Genomic DNA, 27,578 nt, shown 5'->3' with positions numbered 1-27,578 from the left:
GGCACTCCCTTGTAGGTAACTAATTGTTTTTCTTTTGCTGCTTTTAAGATTCTCTCTTTGTCTTTGCCCTTGGCATTTTAATTATGATGTGTCTTGGTGTGGTCCTCTTTGGATTCCTTTTGTTTGGGGTTCTCTGTGCTTCCTGGACTTGTAAGTCTATTTCTTTCACCAGGTAGGGGAAGTTTTCTGTCATTATTTCTTCTAATAGGTTTTCGATATCTTGCTCTCTCTCTTCTTCTGGCACCCCCATAATTCAGATGTTGGTATGCTTGAGGTTGTTCCAGAGGCTCCTTACACTATCTTCATATTTTTGGATTCTTTTTTCTTTTTGCTTATCTGGTTGGGTGTTTTTTGCTTCTTCATATTACAAATCTTTGACTTGATTCTTGGGATCCTCTAGTCTGCTTTTGGATCTCTGTATATTATTCTTTATTTCAGTCAGTGTATGCTTAATTTCTGATTGGTCCTTTTTCATATCCTTGAGGGTCTCACTAAATTTCTCGGAGGTTTCTAGAAGATTCTTGAGTAACCTTATAACTGTGGTTTTGAAATCTATATCCAGTATTTTTCTTTCATCCATTTCTTTCATTTGTGACTTGTTTCTTTGTCTCTGCATTTTGGCTGCTTCCCTGTGTTTATTTCTATGTATTGGGTAGCTGCTAAGTCTCCTTGAGTTGATAGAGTGGCCTTGTGTGGTTAGTGTCCTATAGGGCCCAGTGGCTCAGTCTCCCCAGTCACCTGAGGTGGACACTCTTGGTGCACCCCTTTGTGGGCTGGGTGCACAATCTTGTTGTAGTTAAGCCTTGACTGCTGTTGGTATCACTGGGAGGAATTGACCTCCAGGCCAATTGGCTGTGATGACCAGCTGTGTCTACACTGGAAGATCTGTTGCACAAGAGACACCCTAATGGGGCAGACTTGCTTCAGTGGGGCTTTGGTGCTCACTGAGTCTGCCCCTTGTGTGTGTCTCTTATGGATGTGAAGAGTTGTAATCCGGTATGGTCTCACTCTGACCACTGGGTACATTGGTTCTTGGATCTCCAAGGAGGTGCAAGGTCAGCCACTGTCTGGGGCCACCCAGCAGGAGCTACAGAGACATCTGCAGATTCCTCCTCTTTGTATGAGGTTTGGAAGTGCCCAGACGAGGCCCAGCTGTTAAGCAAGGCTGGCAGGGCCTTGGGTCTTCTTTTGGAAGCTCTGGGGCTCTCTGACCTGTCTGTAGTTTGACAGGTTTTAGGCGAAAGGACAGGCCATTCATATGCAAAGCCGATGTGCACAGCTTGGGTGGGGTTGTAAATTGGGTTGTGCAGGGGTCTCTGGGAATCACCAGGGTGGAGCAAACAGCAATGGCTGCCAGTCAGCCCTGAACGGGAGAAGTCCCCGGTTCTCTTCGTCCTGTACCCCATGCAGAAACAATGATCGCTGAGAGCCCCTCTAAGAGAAAGCCGTCCTCGCGTTCCTGTCCCGATGCCAGACAGTCCAGTTTCTCCCGCTATGTGCCTGGGTCCCCCAGAGTCTCGCCTGGAATTGGAGTTCAGAGCAAGCAGGAGCTTGTATCTCCCTCCCAGTTAAAAGAGCAGCAGCACATCCAGGTGCCAGCACTTCCCGTGCCTCCGCACCTCCTACAGTCTCAATGCACCTTCTTCACCTCTCTAGTTGTGGAACTTCCACTCACCCAGCCTTCCCGCGGTTCTGGGTGGTAGTTGCTCTGCCGTTTAGGTGTGGTTTTGATGTGGTTGTGAGAGGCAGCAAGTACAGGCGCTTACCTATGCCGCCATCTTGGTTCTCTGATTTCATGCTTTTTTTATGGATGAATCATATTCCATTGTGTGTGTGTGTGTGTGTGTGTGTGTGTGTGTGTGTGTTTGTTATTGTTGCTTCTCTATCTTGGCTCTTGCAAATAATGCTACAATGAACATGTGGATGTATATGTCTTTTTTCTTTTATTTTTTAATTTATTGTATATGTCTTTTTGATTTAGTGTTTTAGGTTTCTTCAGATAAATACCCAGAAGTGGAGTTGCAGGGTCCTTCTTTGTCTCTTGTTATAGCCTTTGTTTTAAAGCCTATTTTGACTGGTATAAGTTATTGCTATCCCAACTTTTTATTTGTTTGTTTCAATTCACATTAGATAGCTGTAGCTTGAAAAAGAGTAAAGCAGAACCTAACATCATAGAGTTGGCCTGTCACTTATAGCTAGGCATAGATGTTCTCCTGCCAAACATGCACAATTTCACAGAAATGCAACATCAAGCAAGGCCATTCTGTGACTACGATGGATCAAAACAAAAACAAGACCACTCCACAATCACATCTGAACACAGACAGAGCATGAATATTTTTCAAATCATAAATAATGACCAACACCCCCATTCTGGCTAATATGAGTAACTGTTACTTCTTGACCGATAACAGGGTTAGCCTCCTTCTAATCTTCATTCCTTCTGGGTAAGATTTACTAAAATGCCCAGTCATAAAATTACCACTGCTTCTAACAGCACCCAATGTTCTTAAATGCTTCCCAAATTACCTAACTCAATCCAAATCTTATAAGACTTTTCTAATACTCTCTTCCTGAGAGGCTCCACTGTTCCTCATGGTGTATATTCTTTCTCATTGCATCCGGTAATAAACAAAATTTGATCAACTACAAATGTGTTCCTGGTGGTGTTTGGCTAGAGGGCTTTGACAACCTTCAGCTCTTAGGACAGAACTTGGCATATAAAAAGCATTCAATAAATATTGGACGAATGATTGAATAGATATTGGAAGCTATAGCACATTTGTAAAAGACTGATCTAATATTGTAAATTTTCCTTTATGGAAAATTAAGGTATTATCTGAACCTCATATTAATGAATATACTTATTGAGTTCAGTATTTTTCTACACAGTGCTAGATGTTTTCATACAACCATTACGAGTGGCCTGAATAAATAATATCCCATATTTATCTGTATTTTCACATATATAAATGTTATTTTAATTAATAAAATTCATTTAAATGTGACATAAATTAATACAATTATGCATTTTCAAACAACAGTTACTAAAGATACACTTACTATCATAATGGGAGTTGCCTCAAAAACGTTGAGAACAACTTGAATGGAGCATTGGTTCATTCATTAGTTGACTTCAAAAACATTTACTGAGTGCTTACTAAGTGACAAGTACTGGGAACAAAGAAGATTAGTACCCTGTCAACCTAGGCACTCAAATTGCAGAATGGGAGGCAGGGTGGTGAGAGTACAAAGAGGCAGGGTGGTGAGAGTACAAAGAGCTGGGGGAGCCCAGAGGAAGGGACAACTCTGACCTACAGTAGAAACAAAAGCAAGATAATATGCATGCAAAATTCTCAATGAACATGGAGATAATTCCCATATACAAAGATTTAAACTCAGTAAAAATATTTTACTGAATTCTCAAGGGAGAGTATTAGTCTGTTGATATACAATTACCCATTTTTGCTAATGAGAAAATTGAAAAACAAACAAACAACCACTTCAGAGTGATTGGTATATAATTTAATCTTTATTTCATTCAAACAAAAGAAGCATCAGGGGGGAGGGTGGGGTGGAAAGAGATTAACCAAAGAATTTATATGCATATGCATAACCCAAGGACACAGACAATAGTGTGGTAGGCCTGGTATTGAGGGGGTCAATGGGGGTGGGGGGTGGGAGGGGACATCTGTAATACTTTCAACAATAGAGATAAATGAAAATAAAATCTACTTTTGTTCCACTATGGCAGTTTGAGGTTACATGAAAGAGAATTGTAATTCTTAGATGCATAATTAGAGAAGACAGAATGTCCTCAAAACAAACAACAGCTTTACTTGATAATATTATTTGTTAAACCTGTTGTAAATGATTTATTTATTTATTTATTTTTAAGAAGAGTAGTACATACTTTTATTAACAATTTTCTGCTTTACTCTCATGTTTGATGTATTTTGCAGAAAAAAGTCTTATCCCCTTTAATATATAAATCTCTAGTGAGAACCAGGTTTTAGAAAGAAGATATAAAAAGCATTATCTTAGGAAGGGACTTGAGCTTTGAAAATTTTACTCAGTGTAAACCTTGAATCTTGGAATTGGATTTAGAAGTTCTGAGTTTCCTCTTGTCCCCTAGTTACTTAATGTTAAACATTTTATTTTTATGACCAGTACTACTCTAGCTTTGCTAAAGAAAGACCTGCTTTTTGCTTAAAGAATCAGAATCCTGGCTTGCTTAAGAACCCTCCAAATTCCAGGAGGAATCAGAACCCTCCAAATTCCAGGCTTGCAGAGAACACCTGATGTGGACCTAAGTTGAAAAAGGCTCCAAAGATATTTGCAACAAAGGTTGCTATATTCAGCGCAGAGCACTAGGCCAGATTCAAAACTAAAGATATTATATATCAGGTCACCACCTCAGAAACCTTCCTTTTACTTGATACATTTTTCCTCTAAGACATCCATATAGCTCCTTCCCTTATCTCCTTCATATTTCCACCTAAAGGTCACATCATCAGAGAGAACTTTCAAAATCATCTTCTCTAAAATAGTGGCCCTCTTCCCCAGTCACTCTATCAATTTTTTTTTATCCTTTTCACCCCCTTCAGAGCATTTATCAGCAACTGACAATATGTTTATCTGAATGATGTCTGTCTTTCCCCCAGCATTATGGGGGTAAGATTTTTGATCACTGTTATATCCCCAGCACTTAGCCTGGCACATACTAGGCACCCAAGATATATTTGTTAAGTGAATGAGCATACTAGTTGAGCAACTAACGAAGCCAAACATCAACTCCTATGAAAATCTAAGCAGTTAAGGTAACCTAAACAGACCCCAGACAGCCCAGTGTCTGAATCTCAGCTGACTTTATTAGGAGTAAGTCCTTCCTTTCTTCATAAAATTTATGCTTCGTAAACATGTTTTTAAAAGATAACAAAGCAACAGGCTCCTTTCAAAATAAAAAACAATGTTTTAACCAGATTAAGCCAATTTTCCTTTAGTATTTCGCAACAAAATTTGAAATGTCTTTTTAATACTTGCATTAATCTAAGTGAGGAATTAGAAACATTTGGATCAATAGTAATTTCAGTGTTCAAGAAAAGCAGACTCATCAGAATCCATAAAACTCTCTGTAGCTAAAACTATAAGTTTTGAATACAAGAAAATTGATAGCACTTCCTACAGCTAGATGATTAATTCATAAAGCAATCTGCTTAACTGGTCCTATGTGGCTGATGACGTGGCAGTACTGATGTAAGTAAGAGACAGCATACTAAATGGTAAAGAGGTAAGTTCAAGACAAAGAGAGCAGTCATTTTCCTTTGAGAGAATACATTCGCTTAAAAATACTGCCAAGAAATTAGAAAAAAAAAATCACTTCTACCATGAGGAATTAAATATACCTTGAAATTTAGAAACTCAATCTGTAAAACCTGTGGTGATGTTACCAGTAGTTCAGCTTGGCAAAAATCACTGAATTGCTCACAGATTACCTATGAAAATTTCTGAGTCATTGAGCATTATAGCTCCTATATTTAGCTGTACTTCCACTAGAAACAATGCAAAATCCATTTCAGCTGTTAAAACAAACTGACAAATATGCCTGCTTATCTTGTCACTTAAATATCAAGTTAACATAGACCATATTCTTTATGCAATAAATGTTCAGAAGACAATAGAGGGTAAAAAATGTAGAGTTACTCAAGTAATCCAAGGTTTTACCCAGGAATCACAGCTTTGTGGCCAGCTTAAAGGTTAATGTTTCTCTAGAAAACCAATCTGAGAAACTGCAAAGGTGTGAGATATTATTTGATGAAATATTAAACTATAACATTCTAGGATTATTGGAAAACATTGTATACACTGATACAAAGAAAAAAAAAACACACCAAAATACTCTTTTAAAGGTTATCTCAATTCTAATCAGATATACTAAAGAACTTTCAAAACAAAGTAATAAGAACACTGTTAAAGCAAAAACACAAACATTTGCTATTGTCAAAATGCAAGCCAAGATTAATAGTTGAATAAAAAACAACAACAACCCTCCTTTTACTTTGGACATATCTCTCCAATATCTATAATCCAATACATAAAAAGGTAAATTATTAATAGCAAATGTAAAGTACATTACAACAAATAACTAGGGAAACAAACCTGTTGTGAGAATCCGCAGAAGAACTGGTACAAAAATTGTGGCAAAATGAAACAAAGGTTCTGGGGGGGAAATGGAGAAAAGGGTTAATGCTTCCCTTAATCAAATTTCTAAACTAAAACAGGAAACTATTACAAATAGTCTACAGTCTGTCTTAAGCCCTCTTAACATCAGAAGGCAATAAGTCTGTATTCTAGAGTTGTAAGTGAAAACAAATGACTAATTCATATTAATAACAACTTTTGCCCTACCAAGGCAGAAGAGATCTCACTTTATGAAAACCTGTTGCTAGTCTTCTTCTGTGTGAAGAAATTAAATCACATAATACAAGTACCTAATAGTACTGCATATTAAATGCAAATTAGATTTGCAAAATCATTATAAAGTAGAATAACATAAAGCTGTAAGTATATGCAGGGCAGGACAAAAGGTTTACAGTTATTCGTATGGGAAAAGACATGAAGGTTATGATTATTACAATAGCTTTATTAACTGTTTCATGTACTCACAACTATAAACCTACTTTTGCCCACCCTGTATTTTAAATCACTTAATGCCAATAAGAGTCAGGAAATTATTACAATATATGTTGACACTAAGAGTATCAGCTAATGCTTTACTGCCTTTACCACTGCCTCATCAAACAATTGACATATTAATATTGATCATTTACTACATGCAAATATGGCACTGTGGGTGACATACACACACACATACAAAACCAACCCAAATGAAACTTCTTATTCCTAAGGGACTTGTAATTTAATTGGGAGAATATGAAACACAGATTTAAAAAAATTCAAGCAGAGAATTTAAATAAGGCAGGCTGTGACATTATCTGAGTGCTGCTTGTTATCTTCTCATGTTGTCTCTGGATTTCTCTTTGGGCAGCACCTTCAAGAGCCCATTTTTGAGACATGTCAAAAACCCAGTCTACTTCCTTCTGTCACACATTCTCACTTAGGTAATTTTCTATACGGGGAGACCTGAGGCTGTTTTTAAAAATCCAATGCATCCTCAAAGTATGAGCATCTGCCACAACTGAAGGTGGGTATACTACAGGCTCTGGAGGATGTTCCTAAAGAAAAGTGCTATACATGTTTTGAATAACTCCTATAGCATCAGAGTAAGTGCCATAGCTCCAAAGGGCTCATCACCTGGAAGGGCAACACTCAATTGTATGTATCAATTCTAGTAGAATGCAAAATGTACAAAAGAGTCATACTTTCTTTTTTCTTTTTTTATTGAAATTAATGGTGTGCTATTGGTTAATACAATTATATAGGTTTCAGGTGCACAATTCTATAATACATGAATGTACACTGTATTGTGTGTTCACCACTCCTAGTCAAGTCTCCTTTCCTCACCATTTATCCCCTCTATACCCTCTAAATTGTGAGGTCTGAGGAGGCAGTGATTGATGGGGATTATGGGATAGTTTGTGGGAAGAGGAGGTGTGACTCTCCTACTAGGATGTAATTTCCATGAGAACAGGGAGTTAGTCTGTTTTATTCCATTATGAATTCTCAGGGCCTAAAACAGTGCTTGGCTTAGAGTAACACATTCAAACATTTGTTGATTGAATAAATAAAGAATTAGCATCTGAACTAGGTGCTAAAGATGAATAGGATATGTTGATAGCAGGAACCAAGATAAGGCCTTCTGTATTTTAAAGAGATAACAGGTAAAACAGGCTGAGACTGTAGGGTGCCTTAAAAGCCAGACTAATCCTTAGACAATGGAGAGTAAAGTTTCTGGAATACAGTTGAAAAGTGGTATTTTTCAAACATTAATCTGGCTGAATTATGCAAGGTAGACTGCATGGAGAAACAGAAATAAGAAGATCGGTCACTGAAGTACTTCAGGGGTGAGGCAATAGCAAATTGAAGATGCAGGAGGGCTTCTTAGCTCAGCCAAAGAGGGCCAAAAGTATTAGAAATCGTCTTGGGATGAACAAAATAAAGTGACAAAATAGATCCAGAGACATGGAAGCATGGAATAGACTAATGAAAAGTAACCAAAAACTTATATGCATATATGCTAACCCATGGACACAGACAATAGTGTGGTAGGCCTGGGGTGGGTGTGGGTGCAGGGTGGAGGGGGTTAATGGGGGGGTGAAATGGGACATCTATAATACTTTTAACAATAAAGATAAATTTAAAATTTTAGAAAAAGGAATACTGCTAAGTAACTAAGAGATAATGGACATAGAGATCCTATGAACACAGAGGGTACCACCTACATAAATTATCCCCTCAACTGGGAACCATTAATTACAGATCACTGGTAAACATTAGCCATTCTAATGCTTGTTTTGTTTTCCTTAACAGAGTATTCCTTCCATCTGGTGGCAGTTGAATGAATTGCAGGCCACAATGGTAGGCAAACCAAGCCTCTGGAATTAGGGATTAGACTGGTAGGCAGATCTCTAAGGCAAATCTTCATGAGCTCTCCGACTAGGGAGAGGTAAGAGAGAATAACAACCCATCTCCATGTGGGGCTGTTAAGTTACTGAGTCCAAGGCTCGGTAAACCCAAATTATGATGTACAAGAGTCCTGGAATTAGAGTCAGTAAAGCTATTGTGGAAATCTTGTTCTATCACCTCCTAGCTGGCTCCAAAAGCAAGTTATGTAAATTCTCTGAGGCCTACTTTCCATATATTTTAAATGGAAATAATACTAATTGCCTCATAGGAGGTTTGTGAGGATTAAATAAGAAAATAAAGTTTTTTTTTTGTTTTTTTTTGGCCAAACAGCAAAGTACATTACACATACTGGGTTAATTATCATTATTAATCATCATCAATATTTGGCCTGGATACCAGCTGATACTGGTTAACAGGGTCTTGGCAAATCTGTAAACCTGATGTAACGGTTATATTATTTTTGAAAATACGAAGTTAATAGGACCTGGGCTTGATTATAAGAAAACTGACACACAAAAGCAGTTTCTAAGCTTTCCCTCCTGTGAAATATAGGGTATCAAAGACTCTAGCTGCTTGAATCATTTAGAACCGGTACATTAACATAATAATATACCTATAAACTGGAATCTAATTAAGATCTTCAGTAAATTTCTATTATAGAAATAAAAAATGAGTATGCAGGATCAGTTTAAAATGTACTCTGATTGATGCTAAAAGAAAATCAAGGTGTTGTTGGGGAAACTACTTCAGTATTCAATCATGGGGGGTATTTTGCAAAATTATTGTGTTTTAGGTGAATATTTAACTGGGTGAAAAAATGCTCACAATATATTAAATAAAAAAGGGCAAAGTGCAAAACAGTATGTTTTGGGACTGACTGCTAATAGGTTTGGGGTTTCTTATTGGGGTGATGGAAATGTTCTGGATTAGATAGTGGTGATAGTTGCACTTCATAGTGAATATATTAAAAGCCACTGTATTATACACTACAGTGAATTTTGTTATTTGAATTATAACTCAATAAAATGGGGAAACAGTATATATAGTGTATGAAAATGACATATACACATATGAATTTGTATAGACAAAAGTACAGGTCACATAACAATGTTACTGGTTCTTTCTATTGGTATGCATTTACAGATGACTTCAAATATCTTATTTTAGAAAAGAAGCCATGTATAAGTAAAAGAGGTATTTGAGAAAAGTCACTTGTATAATTTTCCTTTCATTTAGAGCATTAACTCACTATGCAACATCATCAGAGAACCTCAACTTGAGGAGAGCCATGTCAGTTTCACATAACCAAAAATTAATCAAAATCAGTCAAGATTAGAGAGGAAGGACCCAATTGGAATGCAAACAAAAATTTAACCTAAATATATTACAAATAAATAACATAACCACATTGAAATGGTTGAAAAAGGGTGGGGGGCAAAAACGAACTTTGGAAACAATATTTTGACTATTGACTATACTGGTACACTCCAAGGCCAAAGACAAAAAGAAGTGCACAGAAATATATTACTCAAGTTAGTTTGTTTCTCCCAGGAGTATAAGTTAACAATTCTGAAACTACTGTAAGTGTATTCTAGGATTGAGCAAATAAGTAAACATATTGAGAATGAGAACTAGGTTTTTCATCACTGGAAAAAGGGGTTATAAATAAGGAAAAGGGATAGGTTAGAATAAACTTTGCGGTGCTGGCTGGCATCAACGTTATCCATATAAACGGTTCACATACTGAGTTCAACTAGCACCCAGATCTTGATTTCTAAATACCATTTGCAAATAAAAGAAACCAGTTTTTCTTGAAGAAATGTCTGAATCTAGGACTGGAGCAGTAAAAATACAAGAAGAGCTTAGAAAATCATATGGTACTAAAAAATAAAGAAGTCTTCAAAAAGGTTGGGGATGGGGATAGGGAGGAATGGGGAATTGCTACTCAATGGGTATAAAGTTTTAATTATGAAAGACGAGTAAGTTATAGAGATCTGTTTTACAATGCTGTGCCTATAGTTTAACAATACTGTATTGTACAGTTCTAAAGCTGTTATGTGGGTAAAGCTCAGGTTAAGTATTCTTATCACAACAAAATAAAAACTTAAAAATGATGGGGATATGTTGAAAGAACACAGGAGCCAAATCTATGACAATCTGAGTAGTAGAATAAATAATAGGAATGGATTTTAACTCAAAACAAAATACCTATTTTAGTAGCAGAATGCTTTTTTTCTTCTTTTTTTTATGGCAGGGGATCACAGGCTTTATGGTCCAGTAGAAGGAACACACAAATATACAAAGAAAGGTGTCACATATGTCTCAACAATTGTTTCTATGGGGTACAATGGAAACACATGACGGGAGTGGTCTAATGTACATAAGACAGGGAGGACTTCATAGAGGGTATTGAAGCCACTAACTAGCAGTGTGTGTGTGTGTGTGTGTGTGTGTGTGTGTGTGTTTTATGGAACCCACTTCTAAGGCTAAGGCAAGTTAAGTTTCCTTCTGTCACTAACAACCTCTTTTCAAGACTTGGTGACCTTGGCTTTTCTTTTTTGTGTATGTTTAAGGTGTATGTGTTGATTTGATACATTTATATATTGCAACTGATTACTAAAATAATGTTAGTTAACACCCCTATCATATCACACAATTATCATTTCTTTTTTTTGTGGTGATAACATTTGTGATCTTGAGTCTTAGCAACTTTGAAGTACACAGTAGAATATGATTAACTATAATTACCATATTGTATATTAGCTCTCCAGAACTTATTCATCTGCAGTTGCAAGTTTTTACTCTTTAATAACATCTACCTAGCCCTCCCCCCTTTCCCTAGTCTCTGGCAACCACCAGATTGTACTTTGCAAATAAATTTACACAGAGCAAAGTTGAAGGGTCTCGAGACCCCCAAACAGCATTTTGATCAAGTTATCAAAGTTAACATTATCGGGAATGAGACACATTGACAACCTACTGACACAATGCACTGAGCAAGTTACAACATCACTTTTGTGGTATCTGTGCCAAAAATGTATAATCTGAATCCAATAATAAGCAAACGTTAGACAAACTCATATTGAGGGACATTCTTCAAACTAACTGGCCAGTATTATTAAAAAATGTTGACAAAAGACAGGAACTATCCCTGGTTAAAGATAACTAAGGAAAAATGACAGCTAAGTGCAAGTGTGAACCTGAAACCAACCACAAAAAAGTGTCAGTGGGACCACCGGCAAAATTCCAATCTCACATGGAGACTAGTTAATAATGTGTCTACTGATATCAATTTACTAATCTTGATAACTATGTTATGGATTATCTAAGGTGTTAATGGTTGGAAAAGCTGGACAAAGAATATAAGCGGATTATTTCAGTAATTTTGCAACCTCCTTAAAGTCAGAAATTATTTTAAAATGAAAACTGAAAAAAAACTTTAAAAAATGGTACTGAGCCAAAACCGGTTTGGCTCAGTGGATAGAGCGTCGGCCTGCGGACTGAAGGTTCCTGGGTTCGATTCCGGTCAAGGGCACGTACATTGGTTGCGGGCACATCCCCAGTTGGGGGTGTGCAGGAGGCAGCTGATCGATGTTTCTCTCTCATCGGTGTTTCTAGCTCTCTATCCTTCTCCCTTCCTCTTTGTAAAAAATCAATAAAATATATTTTTTAAAAAATGGTACTGAACAGTATATAGGACAGAAGATCAACTTTTGGGCTATGTTGGATAAAAATGATTTGCATACTTTAGACCAGTTACTTCACCTTCTTGTATGACAGGTTTATTATGCATAAAATGAGTGGCTTAATTTATATTCATAGATTCAAAATTGTTCTCTGAGGAACCGCTGGGCAGGACAGGGAGGTTGAGCAAGTACACAGCCCTGGCCCCATCACCCTTTAGTCAATGCAATCCTGCTTCTATCTGCTTTTATCTGTATAACTTCATTGGAAGAGAGAATTCTACTAGAAAGAATAGTTTAGCATACTGTTCAGGATAAAAAGGGAACCAACTATTGATAGATGACATAACAAATAAATTTATATATTACTAGAGGCCCGAGGCACGAAATTCGTGCAAGGGGCTTGGTCCTTGCAGCCCCAGCTTCGTCCTGAAGGTCATCTGGAAGGATGTCCAGAAGGTTGTTCGGCTGTCCGGTCTAATTCACATCTATATATATAAAAGCCTAAGCAACCATCGCAACCGAACAGACCACCGAACAGGCTGCGTGGGGCGACCAAGCCTGCATGGGGGCGGGGGCAGTGAGGGGCCACCAGGCTGGCAGAGGGGGCAGTGAGGGGTGACCAGGCCGGTGGGGGGGGACAGTTGGGGGCAACCAGGCCAGCAGGGGGGGCAGTGAGGGGTGACCAGGCCAGCGGGGGGGCAGTTAGGGGTGACCTGGCTGGGGGGGGGGCAGTAGGGGGCAACCAGGCTGGCAGGAGGGGCAGTAAGGGGCAACCAGGCTGGTGGGGGAGGCAGTTAGGGGTGACCAGTCCAGCAGGGGGGCATTTGGGGGTGACCAGGCCAGGGGGGGGGGCAGTTAGGGGTGATCAGGCAGGCATGCAGAGTGGTTAGGGGTGATCAGGCAGGCAGGCAGGTGAGCAGTTAGGAGCCAGCAGTCCCAGACTGCGAAAGGGATGTCCGACTGCTGGACATTGGACCTAACCACTCTGCCTGTGGGATTGGGCCTAAACCGGCAGTTGGACATCCCCCGAGGGGTTCCAGATTGGAGAGGGTGCAGGCTGGGCTGAGGGGACCCCCCCCACCCCCTGTGCACGAATTTCATGCACCGGGCCTCTAGTATATCTATAATAATAAAAGCTAATTAGACTGGACAGCCGAACGACCTTCCGGTCAAAGTTGGGGCTGTGAGGGCCAAGGCAAGCTGCCATGGCTGCGAGGGCCAAGCCCCTTGCACAAATTTCATGCATTGGGCCTCTAGTGTTAATATAAATCAGATTAGTCATTGTTTGGATCAAGGGTGGAGGAGACTAATTGGGAAGGAACATAGGGGAACTTCCTGGGATGATGGAAATGTTCTAGTTTTTAAAAAAATCTTTATTGTTGAAAGTATTACACAGGTCCTCCTTTTTCCTCCATTAACCTCTTCCAACCAGCTCCAGTCCCCCTGCCCCCAGGCCTCAACCACCCTATTGTCTGTGTCCACGGGGTTATGCATATATGCATACAAGTTCATTGGTTGATCTCTTTCCACTCACCCCCCCCCCCCCCGCCATCTTCCCTCTAAGGTTTAACAATCTGTCCACGCTTCTATTTCTCTGGGTCTATTTTTGATCATCAGTTTATTTGGTTCATTAGATTCCACATATGAGTGAGATCATGTGATACTTATCTTTCTCTGACAAATGTTCTAGTTTTGATTAGAGTGCTGGTTACATGAATGTAAACATTTGTCAAACTAGAACTGCATACAGTAAAATCTCAATATAATGGATTAATTCAGGCAGGGGAGTGTCCCTTAAAGCTACAAGTCCCTTATATAATAAAGCAGGTTTTCTGAATGAGTATATTAAAAAGATGACAAATTAGTTAGTTTCTGTTTTTACTTATGTAGACAAGTGTAGTTAAAAGTAAGTATGTATGAAAAGTTTAATTTCACAGAGAAGTTTTCTGTATGTATTACAGTAATTTCAAATTTATACTGAATAGGTTTAGTAAATGTGTGCATTCACCAGTCACCACAAGTAAACAAATGCACACAGCTGGGGCGTGGATTAGCGCCCTTCAGAACATCACTGGCACATGTTAAAAATGCTGCAGAGCCCTGGCCAGTGTGTTAAGTGTTTAGAGCATTGGCCCGGATCATAGGTTGGATTTCTGGTCAAGGGCACATACCTGGGTTACAGGTTCATTCCCCACCCCAGGTCAGGGTGTCTGTAGGAGGCAACCAGTCCACAATGTCTCTCTCCTCCCTCCCTCCCTCCCTCCCTCCCTCCCTGCCTCCCTCCTTCCCTCCTTCCCACTTTCTCTGAAAAACAATGGAAAAAATATCCTTAGGTGAGGATTAAAAAAAAAACTGCTGTAGAAAGTCACACCACAACCAATTACCACCTGCAATGCAGTGTGATCATGTGCTAATCATTCACCAAGCATTGTTTACGAGCAGTGACTCTTAGATTTAAATATGTAGAGCAGTGATGGGCAACCTTTTGAGCTTGGTGTGTCAAACTTCGCCAAAAAACTGAGCATAACTCGGGTAGTGTGTCACTTTGAGGAAAAAACATTATTTCGCAAATGTTTCATCCTCAGGAGCAGCAAATGTTTCATCCTCGGCATGCGGCCGCCTCAGCGGCCATGTGTCATCAGAAATGGCTACGTGTGTCAGTGCTGACACACGTGTCATAGGTTCGCCATCATTGATGTAGACTATAGTTGTAGATATGTAATATTTATGTCAGCGAAATTACTACAGTGTTTTTTCCAGCATATGGCCTATTCGCTAAAATTTGTTAAAAATAACAGTGAACTAACAACAACAACAACAACAAAACCCTGTTAATTTAATATAAGCAACTCTTGGTTAAAAGCATTTTAAAATTAAAAGGTTTTAATTTTCACATATGACATACAGACTGGAAATTTTGTCTGTTAAATCAAAAGTTGGTTAAATTGAGGTTTGTGAACTTGAGGGTTTACTGCACTATGAATGGGTACATTTTATTGTATTTAAACTTCACTTCAAGAAAGTTGACTTAAAATTTCATCTCAAATTTCTTGCATTAAAAGAAATGTCTGGTTTCCAATACCATAAATAGATCTGTTTTGCTGACTACAAATTTCACTATGAAGACAGCAAAAGAAACATGGAAAGAGGAGGAAAAACACTATGACTAAATTGAGCCTATGCTGGATTAAGTAGTCTTAAGTTAAATTGCAAATACTTGATCACATACCTTATAGAAGAAATACTGTACAAGGTGTGCTATTCTCACATAATATAGATGTCCATGACCCAATAGCAGTTTCTTTAAATGTTTAAACTTTGGAACAGAATAATCACTATTTCTGGATGCTTGGCGGCCTTCTTTGCCTTTAATACCTAAAAAAAGAAAATCTCTATAGGGTAAGTATTTTATAGAATAAACAAGCCCTGGATTTATTATTTTCATATTTTCAACTTCCTTATGTGTTATAGCTCAATTGTATAGTTTAGCTTAGTTTTATTTAACCAAAAAGTGCTTTCTTTAACAATCTCAAAGAGAATTACCAATAAATAGTAAAACTAAGTGTAATTGATAATTACCTATTTATAACACAATATACAACAATTAAAATAGAATAATTATTTAATCATTATAAGGCAAAATTATCCTGAGAAAAAATTAAATCTGGAAGTTACTTTAAAGCCACTTAGTGCTTAATTGTGCATGGCACTAGACTGGGTACAATATTATAGCAAATCAGAGACCTGGGGTTTATGGTCTAAGAACTCAAAACTGAAAAGTTACAATGAGACAGTGAAGTTCTTTCACTGAATGAAACTCTCTGTAGTAGCCCACGTTTCTCTGAGTTCAAGCTGCTTTAGGCTATTTTCACACTGGATAACCAATGAGTAGAACTAAGAGTTCCACACAACATATAGCTACTTTCAAATGAAAAAAATTTGGGAATCCAAACTGCAGTACAATAATTCCCAAGATGCTAATTCCATTGTTTCTCCCCCTTCATAAACAAAACAAAACAAAAACACAACTTACTGGGGTGTTAGGACTGTTGCCTACCAAGAGCCTGACAAGGGGAAAAAAGGTACAGGCTATAGAGAAGCCGTTTTTACATGCCAACATATAAATTCAACATTACAGCCCAAACCACCCATAAATAACTCCATATGGAAAACCAGCCAAGCAATTATCATTTCTTAGCACCAAACAGTTAAGTATCTCAAAAGACATAGTGCAGCAACATAAGGAGGCAATCTGGCCAGGAGCGGAAAATCAATAAAATTTCCTTCATGCTGTCAAAGTGAGATCAATTGTGCTACCAGAAAGTTTGGGAAATTCATTTTACTTGAATCATATAAAAAAAATCCTCAACTTCGTATTTCTACATTCCTCCCAGAATAGGACTTTGGGATGGACATGTTGCATGGTCAAATGACAACCTTCATTCAATTAACAATTATTATACTAAAATTCGAATTCAGGATGAGCAACCAAAACAATCTCTAGAATATAGGATCACTCTACCTAAAAGCAATACTGATACCTTACAGCTGCCATCTCATTAGATGTTTCTTACCTATTCCCACATGGGATTCCAAGATCATACTGACATCATTGGCACCATCACCTATCGACAGTGTTATTGGGCTCCCTTTTAAATTCTTCACCATTCTGACAATCTAAACATTAAATACAAAAGAGGAATAGGAAAGGTCAAAGCTGAAAGTGAGATTGTACTACATTAGGGGAAGATGCCTCATTCACACTTGTAAATTTTGGCCTTGCAAATAGAAAGGGAATTTGTGCATATATGTGCAATAGTCTCGAATCTCAGAGGCAGAAGAACACAGCTTTTCAAAATGTAATACTGAGGAGACTTGACTTTGGGTGGTGAACACACAATACGATATACAGATGATGTATTATACAATTGTATACCTGAATGCTATATAATTTCATTAGCCAATGTTACCCCAATAAGTTCAATAAAAAAAGAAAAAAATATAATACCAGTGTGTACTTGTTTCTAGTTCTGTGAATGTATGAATGTCAAAATCCCTGCCTCTTACCTATATTAGAGGACAACTTGTTTCCCTCTTTTGTTACAGCTTCATGTGTCTTTTCAGATCAGTGCTGAATGTGTGACAGTAGAGACAAGAAAGCTGATTTGTGGTATCATGCATAGGGATACCAAAACAAAAGTGGGAAGTGAGAGGACAATGTTTTGGAGAACCTCTCCCTCTCTCCTCCCTGTTGACACTCTCCCTGGTTGCACCCCAACCCTTATCCCAAGGGACTTTTCTAACATTAAATTATTGCACTCATCTAGCTGCCAACTAAATTTGTTCCACTGACCAATATGATTTCATCTTTCCTATAGGTAGCTGCATTTTATTTTATTTTTAAAATATCTTTATTGATTTCAGAGAGGAAGGGAGAGGGAAAGAGAGATAGAAACATGAATGATGAGAGAGACTCATTGATCAGCTGCATCCTGCACGCCCCTTACTGGGGTTCGAGCCACTTCCCAGGCATATACCCTTGGCTAGAATCAAACCCGGGACCCTTCAACCTGCAGGCGGACGCTCTATCCACTGAGCCAAACCAGCTAGGGCGGTAGCTGCATTTTAAAGGGGGACATCTTAAAGGTGGTGAAATTTGTATAAAGTATCTGAGATACATGTAAAAAGACTCACTATTCCTTGAGTGTCTCTTCAAGGTGTCGATGACAGAGTGTAGCACAATGCTGTATTCATGGTAGGTACTGAATAAAATAAATCTGGTGGAGTTACTTGTGAGAAGTGTATTCGGTAAACAGTTGTCCTCCCACCCTATGTTTTAGATAATGACTGCTTTGTGTGTCAACCCTCAAAACCCCTGGGAATCTAGTAGCTTTTAAAAGTTATATAATCCAGCAGTTAAAAAATGCCTTGCAATAATTCTGTCCTCACAATTGCTTTCAATAGTTAACATAAATAAAACCCATTTTTAAACTATGTTTTTATTGATTTTTAGAAAGGGAGAGGGATAGAGCGGTAGAAACATCAATGGGAGAGAGAAACAGCAACATCGACTGGCTGCATTCTGCATGCCCCCTACTGGGGATCCAGCCAGCAACCTGGGTATGTGCCCTGACTGGGAATCGAACCTCTGGTTCCTGGGTCAACACACAACCACTGAGAGACATTGGCGGAGCAATTAATTTCTTTTATTTAATTTTATTTATTTTGTTGCTTAATATTTTATTTTATTGTTTAAAGTATTACAAATAGTAGTATATAAGTCTCCTTTTTTTCTCCATTGACTTTCCCCCAGCCTCCCCCACCCCCCAGGACATGTCCTCCCCCACCGCCCCCAGTGTCTTGCACCCATTGGTTATACTTATATGCATGCACAAAGTCCTTCGGTTGATCTCTTACCTCTTCCCCGATTCCTCCTCAGCCTTCCCGCTGCAGTTTGACAGTCTGTTCGATGATTCTCAGCCTCTGTATCTATTTTTGTTCATCAATTTATAATGTTATTTATTATCCATACATGAGTGAGATCATGTGGTATTTTTCTTTCACTGACTGGCTTATTTCAATTAGCATAATGCTCTCCAGCTCCATCCATGCTGTTGCAAATTGTAAGAATTCCTTCTTTTTTATAGCAGCATAGTATTCCATTGTGTAGATATACCATTGTTATCTAATCCACTCATCTGCTGATGGGCATTTAGGCTGTTTCCAAATCTTAGCTATTGTAAATTGCGCTATGAACATAGGGGTGCATATATCCTTTCTGATTGGTGTTTCTGTTTTCTTGAAATATATTCCTAGAGGTGGGATTACTGGGTCAAATGGCAGTTCCATTTTTAATTTTTTGAGGAAACTCCATACTTTTCCCCACAGTGGCTGCACCAGTCTGCATTCCCACCAGCAGTGAATGAGGGTTCCTTTTTCCCTGCATCCTCTCCAGCACTTGTTGTTTGTTGATTTGTTGATGATAGCCATTCTGACAGGTGTGAGGTGGTAGCTCATTGTTGATTTGATTTGCATTTTGTGGATGATTAGTGACTTTGAGCATGTTTTCATGTCTCTTGGCTTTCTGAATATCCTCTTTTGAAAAGTGTCTATTTGGGTCCTTTGCCAACTTTTTATTGGATTATTTATCTTCCTTTTGTTAAGTTGTATAAGTTCCCTGTAAATGTTGGAGATTAAACCCTTATTGGAGATAACATTGGCAAATATGTTCTCCCATGCAGTGGTCTTTCTTGTTGTTTTGTTGATGGTTTCTTTTGCTGTGCAGAAGCTTTTTATTTTGATGTAGTCCCATGTGTTTATTTTCTCTTTTGTTTCCATTGCCCTAGGAGCTGTATCATGAAATATGTTGCTATGACAAATGTCTACTATTTTGCTGCCTATGGCTTCTTCTAAAAATTGTATGGTTTCCTGTCTTACGTTTAAGTCCTTTATCCATTTTGAGTTTATTTTTGTGTATGGTGTAAGTTGGTGATCTAGTGTCATTTTTTTGCAAGTATCTGTCGTTTTCCCAACACCATTTATTGAAGAGACTGTCTTGACTCTATTGTATGGTCTTGCCTCCTTTGTCAAATATTAGTTGAGCATAAGGGCTTGGGTCGATTTCTGGGTTCTCTGTTCTGTTCCACTGGTCTATATGTCTGTTCTTGTGCCAGTACCAGGCAGTTTTGAGAATAGTGGCTTTGTAGTGTAGTTTGATATCTGGTATTGTGATCCCTCCAACATTGTTCTTCTTTATCATGATTGCTGTAGCTATTCGAGGTCTTTTTTTATTCCAGATGAATTTTTGGAGAATTTGTTCTAGGTCTTTGAAGTATGCCTTTGGTATTTTAATGGGGATTGCACTGAATTTATAGATTGCTTTGGGTAGTATGGACATTTTAATGATGTTGATTCTACCAACCCATGAACATGGAATATTCTTCCATTTGTTCATGTCTTCCTCTACCTCTTTTTTCAGCATCCTGAAATTTTCTGAGTACAGGTCCTTTATCTCCTTGGTTAAATTTATTCCTAGGTATCTTAACGATTTTGTTGCAATGGTAAATGGGATTGCTTTTTAAATTTCTCTTTCAGTGAGTTCATTATTGGTGTATAGAAAAGCCACAGAGTTCTGGGTGTTTTGTATCCTGCTACATGGCTGAATTCATTTATTAAGTCTAGTAGTTTTTTTGATGAAGTCTTTGGGGTTTTCTATGTGCAATATCATGTCATCTGCGAATAAGGACAGCTTTACTTCTTCTTTTCCAATTTGGGTGCCTTTTATTTCTTCGTCTTATCTGCTCGCAATGGCTAATACTTCCAGTACTATGTCCAACAGTTGAGCATAAGGGCTTGGACATAGTACTGGAAGTGGGCATCCATGTCTTGTTCCTGTTTTTAGGTGAAATGGTTTTAGTTTTTGCCCATTAAGTATGATGTTGGCTATGGGTTTGTCATATATGGCTTTTATTATGTTGAGGTATGATCCTTCTATTCCAACCTTGCTGATAGTTTTTATCAAGAAAGGGTGTTGGATTTTGTCAAATGCTTTTTCTGCATCAATGGATATGATTATATGGTTTTATCTCTGTTTGTTTGTATGGTGTATCACATTTATTGATTTGCAGATATTGTATCATCCTTGCATCTCTGGAATAAATCCCACATGGTCATGGTGTATTATTTTTTTTAATGTAATGCTGGATTCAATTTGCTAGAATTTTGTTGAGAATTTTGGTGTCTATTTTCATGAGGGATATTGGCCTGTAATTCTCTTTCATTGGGTTGTCTTTATCTGGTTTTGGGATTAGGATAATGCTGGCTTCGTAGAAAGAGCTTGGAAGTTCTCCTTCCTCTTGAATTTTTTGGAATAGTCTGAGGAAGATAGGTTTTATTTCTTCTTTGAATGTTTGATAAAAATCCCCTGTGAAGCTGTCTGGCACCAAGCTTTTGTTTGCTGGAAGTTTGTTGATTACTGCTTCAATTTCCTCCATAGTTATCGGCCTATTCAGATTTTTTCATTCCTCCTGGTTGAGTTTTGGAAGGTCGTATTTTTTTGGGGAATATGTCCATTTCTTCTAGGTTGACCAGTTTGTTGGAATAGAGTTGTTCATAGTACTGTATTTTCCAGTGTATAAGACGACCTTTTAACCCAGGAAAATCTTCTGAAAAGTCGGGGGTCATCTTATACACCGGGTGTCATCTTATAGGGCGGGTATATCCCAAACTCTATCGTTTAACTGAAAAAGTTGGGGGTTATCTTATACGCCCAGTCGTCTTCTACGCCGGAAAATACGGTATTTATTAATGATTCTTTGTATTTCTGTGGGGTCTGTTGTGATTTCACCTTTGGTAATTTAGGTCCTCTCTCTTTGCTTCTTGGTGAGCCTGGCTGGAGGTTCATCAATATTGTTTATCCTTTCAAAGAACCAGCTCTTGGTTTCCTTTTGTACTGTTTTTTTTTTTTTGTCTCTATGTCATTTATTTCCGCTCTGACCTTTATTATTTCCTTCCTTCTGATCACACTGAGCTTTTCTTGTTGCTCTCTTTCTAATTCTTCAAGTTGCAGAGTTAGATGGTTTATTACCAGTTTTTTGTGTTTTGTTTTTTTTTTGAGGTAGGACTGTAATGCTATGAACTTCCTCTCAGGATTGCTTTCACTGTGTCCCAAAGATTTAGGATTGTTGTGTTTTCATTGTCGTTTGTTTCCAGGATGTTTTTTTATTTCTTCTTTGATCTCTTTGGTAACCCACTCATTGTTTCATAGTATGCTATCCAGCCTCCTGGTGTTTGAATTTTTCTGATTGTTGTTACTATAGTTGATTTCTAATTTTATGCCATTGTGATCTGAAAAGGTGCTTGATATGATTTCAATCCTCTTGAATTTGGAGAGACTTTGCCTGTGTCCCAATATGTGGTCTATCTTTGACAATGTCCCATGTGCACTTGAGAAGAATGTATATTCTGTAGTTTTGGGGTGGAATGTTCTGAAGATGTCGATTAAGTCCATCTGATCTAGTGAGTTGTTTAGGATTGAAGTTTCTTTGATGATATTTTGTCTAGCGGATTTATCTAGTGATGTTAATGGGGGTATTAAAGTCTCCTACTATGATTGTGTTGCTGTCAATCTCTTCCCTGATATCTTCTAGAAATTTTTTTTATGTATTTGGGTGCACTTGCATTGGGCACATAAATGTTTATCAGAGTTATATCCTCTTGTATTGATCCCTTTAGAATTATGAAGTGGCCTTCTTTGTCTCTTGTTATGGTCTTCACTTTGAGGTCTATTTTGTCAGATATAAGTATTGCTACCCCCGCTTTTTATTTTTCATTTCCCTCTGCCTTGTATTTTTCCATCCTTTCACTTTCAGTCTGTGTGAGTCCCTTGTTCTGAGGTGAGTCTCCTGTAGACAGCATATATATGGGTCATGTTTTCTTATCCATTCAGTCACTCAATGCCTTTTGATAGGAGTGTTTAATCCATTTACGTTTAATATTATTATTGATAGGTACCTGTTTGTAGCCATTTCTGTACTTTATGCCTGTGTTCCTTCCTCTCTATTTCTTCTTTTTACAGCATTCCCTTTAGCATTTCTTGCATTGCTGGCTTGGTAGTGATAAACGCCCTTAGCCCTTTTTTTGTCTGCAAAACTACTGATTTCCCCTTCAATTTTGATTGATAGTCTTGCTGGATAAAGTATTCTTGGATTCAGACCTTTGCTTTGCATCACTTTGTAAACTTCATTCCATTCTCTTCTATCTTGATGTGTTTCTTTTGAGAGATCATTTGATAGTCTGATGGGGGATCCTTTGAAAGTAACTCCTTGTGTCTCTCTTGCAGCCTTTAAGATTCTCTCTGTCGTTAACATTTACCACTGTAATTAGGATGTGTCTTGGTGTGGGTCTTTTGGGATTCTTCTTACTTAGAACTCTCTGTACTTGCGTACCTTTTTTCTTCCCCATATCAGGTATGTTTTCTGTCATTATTTCTTCAACTTATCTAACCTTGCTGCTCTTCTTATCCTTCTGGAAGCCCTATTATATGTATGTTACTTCATTTCATGTTGTCCCAAAGTTCCCTTAAGCTTTCCTCCTGTTTTTTAAAAATAAATCTTTATTGTTCAGATTATTACAGATGTTCCCCATTTTTCCCCCCATAGCTCCCCTCCACCTGATTCCCCCCACCCCATGCCCTTAGCCCCCCGCGAATGTTCTCATCCAAAGATGTAAGATTTTTGTCCAATTTCTTCCCGCACCCCTCACGCTCCCTTCCCCCCGAGAATTGTCACTCCACTCCCTTTCTATGCCCCTGATTCTATTATATTCACCAGTTTATTCTGTTCATCAGATTTTTTATTCACTTGATTTTTTGATTCACTTGTTGATAGATATGTATTTGTTGTCACTTTGTTGTTCATAATTTTTATCTTTACCTTTTTCTTCTTCTTCCTTTTCTTTGTTAAAGAATACCCTTCAGCATTTCATATAATCCTGGTTTGGTGGTGATGAACTCCTTTAGCTTTTTCTTATCTGTGAAACTCCTAATCTGACCTTCAATTCTACATGATAGCTTTGCTGGGTAATCTTGGTTGTAGGTTCTTGCTATTCATCACTTTGAATATTTCTTGCCACTCCCTTCTGGCCTGCATAGTTTCTGTTGAGAAATCAGCTGACAGTCATATGTGTACACCCTTGTAGGTAACTAACTGTTTTTCTCTTGCTGCTTTCAAGATTCTCTTTGTCTTTTGCCCTTGGCATTTTAATTATGATGTGTCTTGGTGTGGTCCTCTTTGGATTCCTTTTGTTTGGGGTTCTCTGTGCTTCCTGGACTTGTAAGTCTATTTCTTTCATCAGGTAGGGAAAGTTTTCTGTCATTATTTCTTCTAATAGATTTTCAATATTTTGTTCTCTCTCTTCTTCTGTCACCCACATAATTCGGATGTTGGTATGCTTGAAGTTGTCCCAGAGGCTCCTTACACTATCTTCATATTTTTGGATTATTTTTTCTTTTTGTTTTTCTGGTTGGGTGTTTTTTGCTTCCTCATATTTCAAATATTTGGTTTGATTCTTGGGGTCCTCTAGTCTACTGTTGAATTTCTGTATATTATTCTTTATTTCAGACAGTGTATGCTTAATTTTTGACTGGTCCTTTTCCATTTTTTTGCATTCTCATTAAGATCCTTGAAAGTCTCACTAAGTTCCTCAGAGGTCTCACTAAGTTTCTCAGTGGTTTCTAGAAGATTCTTGAGTAACCTTATAACTGTGGTTTTGAACTCTATATCCAGTAGTTTGTTTTCCTCCATTTCTTTCATTCGTGACATGTTTCTTTGTCTCTGCATTCTGGTTGCTTCTCTGTGTAGAAGGAGTGGCTTTGTGTGGTAGGTGACCTATAGGGACCAGTGGCTCAGCCTCCCCAATCACCTAAGGTGGACACTCTTGATGCACCCCTTTGTGGGCTGTGTGCACAATCTTGTTGTTGTTAAGCCTTGATTGCTGTTGGTACACTGGGAGGAAATGAACTCCAGACTAATTGCTGTGAGGACCCACTGTGTCTATAATGGAAGAACTGCTGTGCTGGAGACACCCTTATGTGGCAGGACTTGCTTCAGTGGGGCTTTGTTGCTCACTGAGTCTGCCTCTTGAGTGTGTCACTTATGTATGTGAGGAGTTGAAATCTGGTGTCATCTCACACTGACCTTTAGGTACACTGGTTCCTTGATCTCCAAGGAGGTGCATGTCAGCTACTGTCTGAGGCCACCCAGCAGGAGTTACAGGGAGATCTACAGATTTCTCCTCTTTGCTTGGGGTTTGGAAGTTTTGGAGCTGTCTGATCCAGTTGCAATTTGTTAGGTTAAGCTGCAAAAGGGCAGGCCATTCATATGCAAAAGCCACTGGGCACAGCTCAGGTGGGTTTGTAAATTGGGTGGAGCGGGGTCTCAGGGAATCACTAGGGCGTGGCAAACAGCGATGGCTGCCAGTCAGCCGTCTCTGCGTCTCCGTGTTTCTGCGTTCCATGTCCCGCGCCCCAGCTCAGTAAACAATGATCCTGCGCGCACCTCTGCAAGAAAGCCACCCTCACTTTCCAACCCGATGCCAGACAGTCCAATTTCTCAGCATAAGAGTCTGGGTCCCCAGAGTCTCACCGGAAACTGGAGTTCAGAGGAGTCAGGAGCTTGTATCTCCCTTCCAATTGGAAAAAACAGTGCACCTAGTCGCCAGCCCTATTTGCACATGCGTGCCAACACAACTCTGCTTTTCCGAGCCTCTGCACCTCCTACACAGTCTCAATGAGTTTCTTTCTTTCCTTCTAGTTGTAGAACTTCTACTCCGCCAGCTTTCCCGTAGTTCTGGGTGGTAGTCGTTTTGTCTTTTAGTTGTAGTTTTGGTGTGGTTGTGAAAGGCAGCACGTACAGGTGTATACCTCATGCTGCCATCTTGGTTTCCCTTTCCTCCTGCTTTTTAATTTTTTTCTCCAGTTGCTGTTCAGTATGGGCTTGTTTCTCTACCTTATCTTCTAACTGACTAATTCGGTCCTCTGCTTCTTCTAGTCTACTGTTGAAACATTCCATGGTGTTTCTGATTATAGCTATATCACTTTTGATTTTTTCCTGATTTTTGCATAGGTTGATTTTCTTGTCCATCCATTTTATGAACTGTATGGCCATTACTCTGAATTCTTTTTCTGTCATGTTCCATGCCTCAGTTTCACTTATTTCTTTTCTTGGCGATTCCTCTTTTTCTTTCCTCTGGGGATTGTTTCGTTGTCTCCCCATTCTAACTATCACCAGAAGGTCCAACACCAAGTTGTGGGGGCCTGGGCTGTGTGCTGTGGGAACTTCATGCCACTTGTGTCACTGAAGAGCTCTGACACCAAGACGTGTGGCTGCTGTGGGTCTGTGGGAGCCCCTCTCACCAAGAATCAGAGTCACTGGCGCTTAGTGAGGCCTCATGCATATACGTAGAATCAGGGACTCACCTGCACCATTCTGAAAAAAGAGACCCCACTGTTGTGTGCTGAAAATTGGAGTCCCCTAGTGAGCTCCAGGTGTCAGTGTCCCTCTGTGCCCACACCAAGAATCAAGTATGGAGTCTCTGTCACTTGGTGGATAACGTATTCTTGGATACAAAATTTGGAGAATCAGGTCCCTGTTTGTGCATGTGCCGAATATTGGAGTCACTGGCTCTTTGCGTGTACTCGGAATCAGGGATCCTGTGCACGGGCGATGAAAAACAGAGTCAAGTCACTGGTGCTCAGTGCTGCCTCTTGCATGGAGAATGATGGTCCCCAGTCTGCTTGGGGGACTGGGTTGCACAGCTGCCCTGAGTCGGCGGGTGGTCCATTCCTGTGCTGCGGGAGACAGACTTACATGTGCCCTCACCCAGAATCAAAGTCAGGTGGTAAAGCTGCCCTGAGTGAGCCTGGGGTCTGGTCACAGGAATGCGAGCTGTGGGAAACAAACTTCCTGTGTCTGCGTGCCCAGGCTCAAATTCAGTGCAGCCTCTCTTTGTGGGCAGGAGGCCTGATTACGCGGAGAGGGTCTAACAGTTCCTGTGCAGCTGCAGTGGGTCGGCGGGGAGGGGGCTGGGCTCTGTGACTCACAGAAATCCATGGCCGTGGTGCCTGCAGTCTTGGTGTCCCTGGGTCTGCAGCTGTGGTCACAGGTCTTTTACCTGAGTGGCTGTAGGGTCCCAGTCGGTGTCTGAGAACAGACTGGGTGGTGGCGAGGCTAGGATCCTAGTCTCAAGCAGTTCTGTATTTCAAGATGGCATGGTTTCTGTGCCAGCGGTGTCCTCCCCAGAGTGTTTGCAGTGGCAGCGGGGTTTTGCCGTCTAAGAGTGCCCAGTTTGGCAGCCCCCTGGAAGACCTGCAGGATCTGACTGTCCCTATCTCTCTCTCTCTCTCTCTCGCTCTCTCACTCACACACACACACACACACACACACACACACACACACATACACACACCCACACACCACACACACATCCACATACTCCTCTATCGCTCCCTCACTCACACACTCTCCCTCCCTACCTTCTTGTATTCAGTATTAAATAGTATACCCCCAAATCCACATCCAATTCAATTTAATAAATGGTGGTACTGTGAAATGCCAGCTATCTGCAAATCCTTCTTCTCATTTGGATTCATTTAAAAAACTTTATAAGACTGTCAGAAATTATTGGTGAGTCAAAGACAAAATTAAAGAACCCAAACTAAATTGATTCTTTATGGGCTACAATACTCATTAAACTAATTGCACTTGTTATACTAAGTGCAGTAATGATTTGCACCTCAAGGAAGAAAAA

The 27,578-nt window shown here is 39.2% G+C and overlaps 1 protein-coding gene across 1 annotated transcript in view; it reads right to left on the bottom strand.

Annotated features, from left to right (window-relative positions):
- Positions 1-27,578, bottom strand: part of ATP11C (ATPase phospholipid transporting 11C) — a 252,395-nt gene that overhangs the window by 22,412 nt on the left and 202,405 nt on the right. The window contains exons 21-23 of the mRNA XM_028130691.2: positions 16,847-16,949; positions 15,502-15,647; positions 6,160-6,219 (exon numbers count right to left, since the gene is read on the bottom strand). Coding sequence (XP_027986492.2) covers positions 6,160-6,219; positions 15,502-15,647; positions 16,847-16,949 — 309 coding nt within the window. The remainder of the gene's footprint in view (positions 1-6,159; positions 6,220-15,501; positions 15,648-16,846; positions 16,950-27,578) is intronic.

This window comes from Eptesicus fuscus, chromosome 1, assembly GCF_027574615.1.
Source record: "Eptesicus fuscus isolate TK198812 chromosome 1, DD_ASM_mEF_20220401, whole genome shotgun sequence".
Lineage (NCBI taxonomy): Eukaryota > Metazoa > Chordata > Mammalia > Chiroptera > Vespertilionidae > Eptesicus > Eptesicus fuscus.
This window is presented reverse-complemented; position numbering and strand designations above follow the sequence as displayed.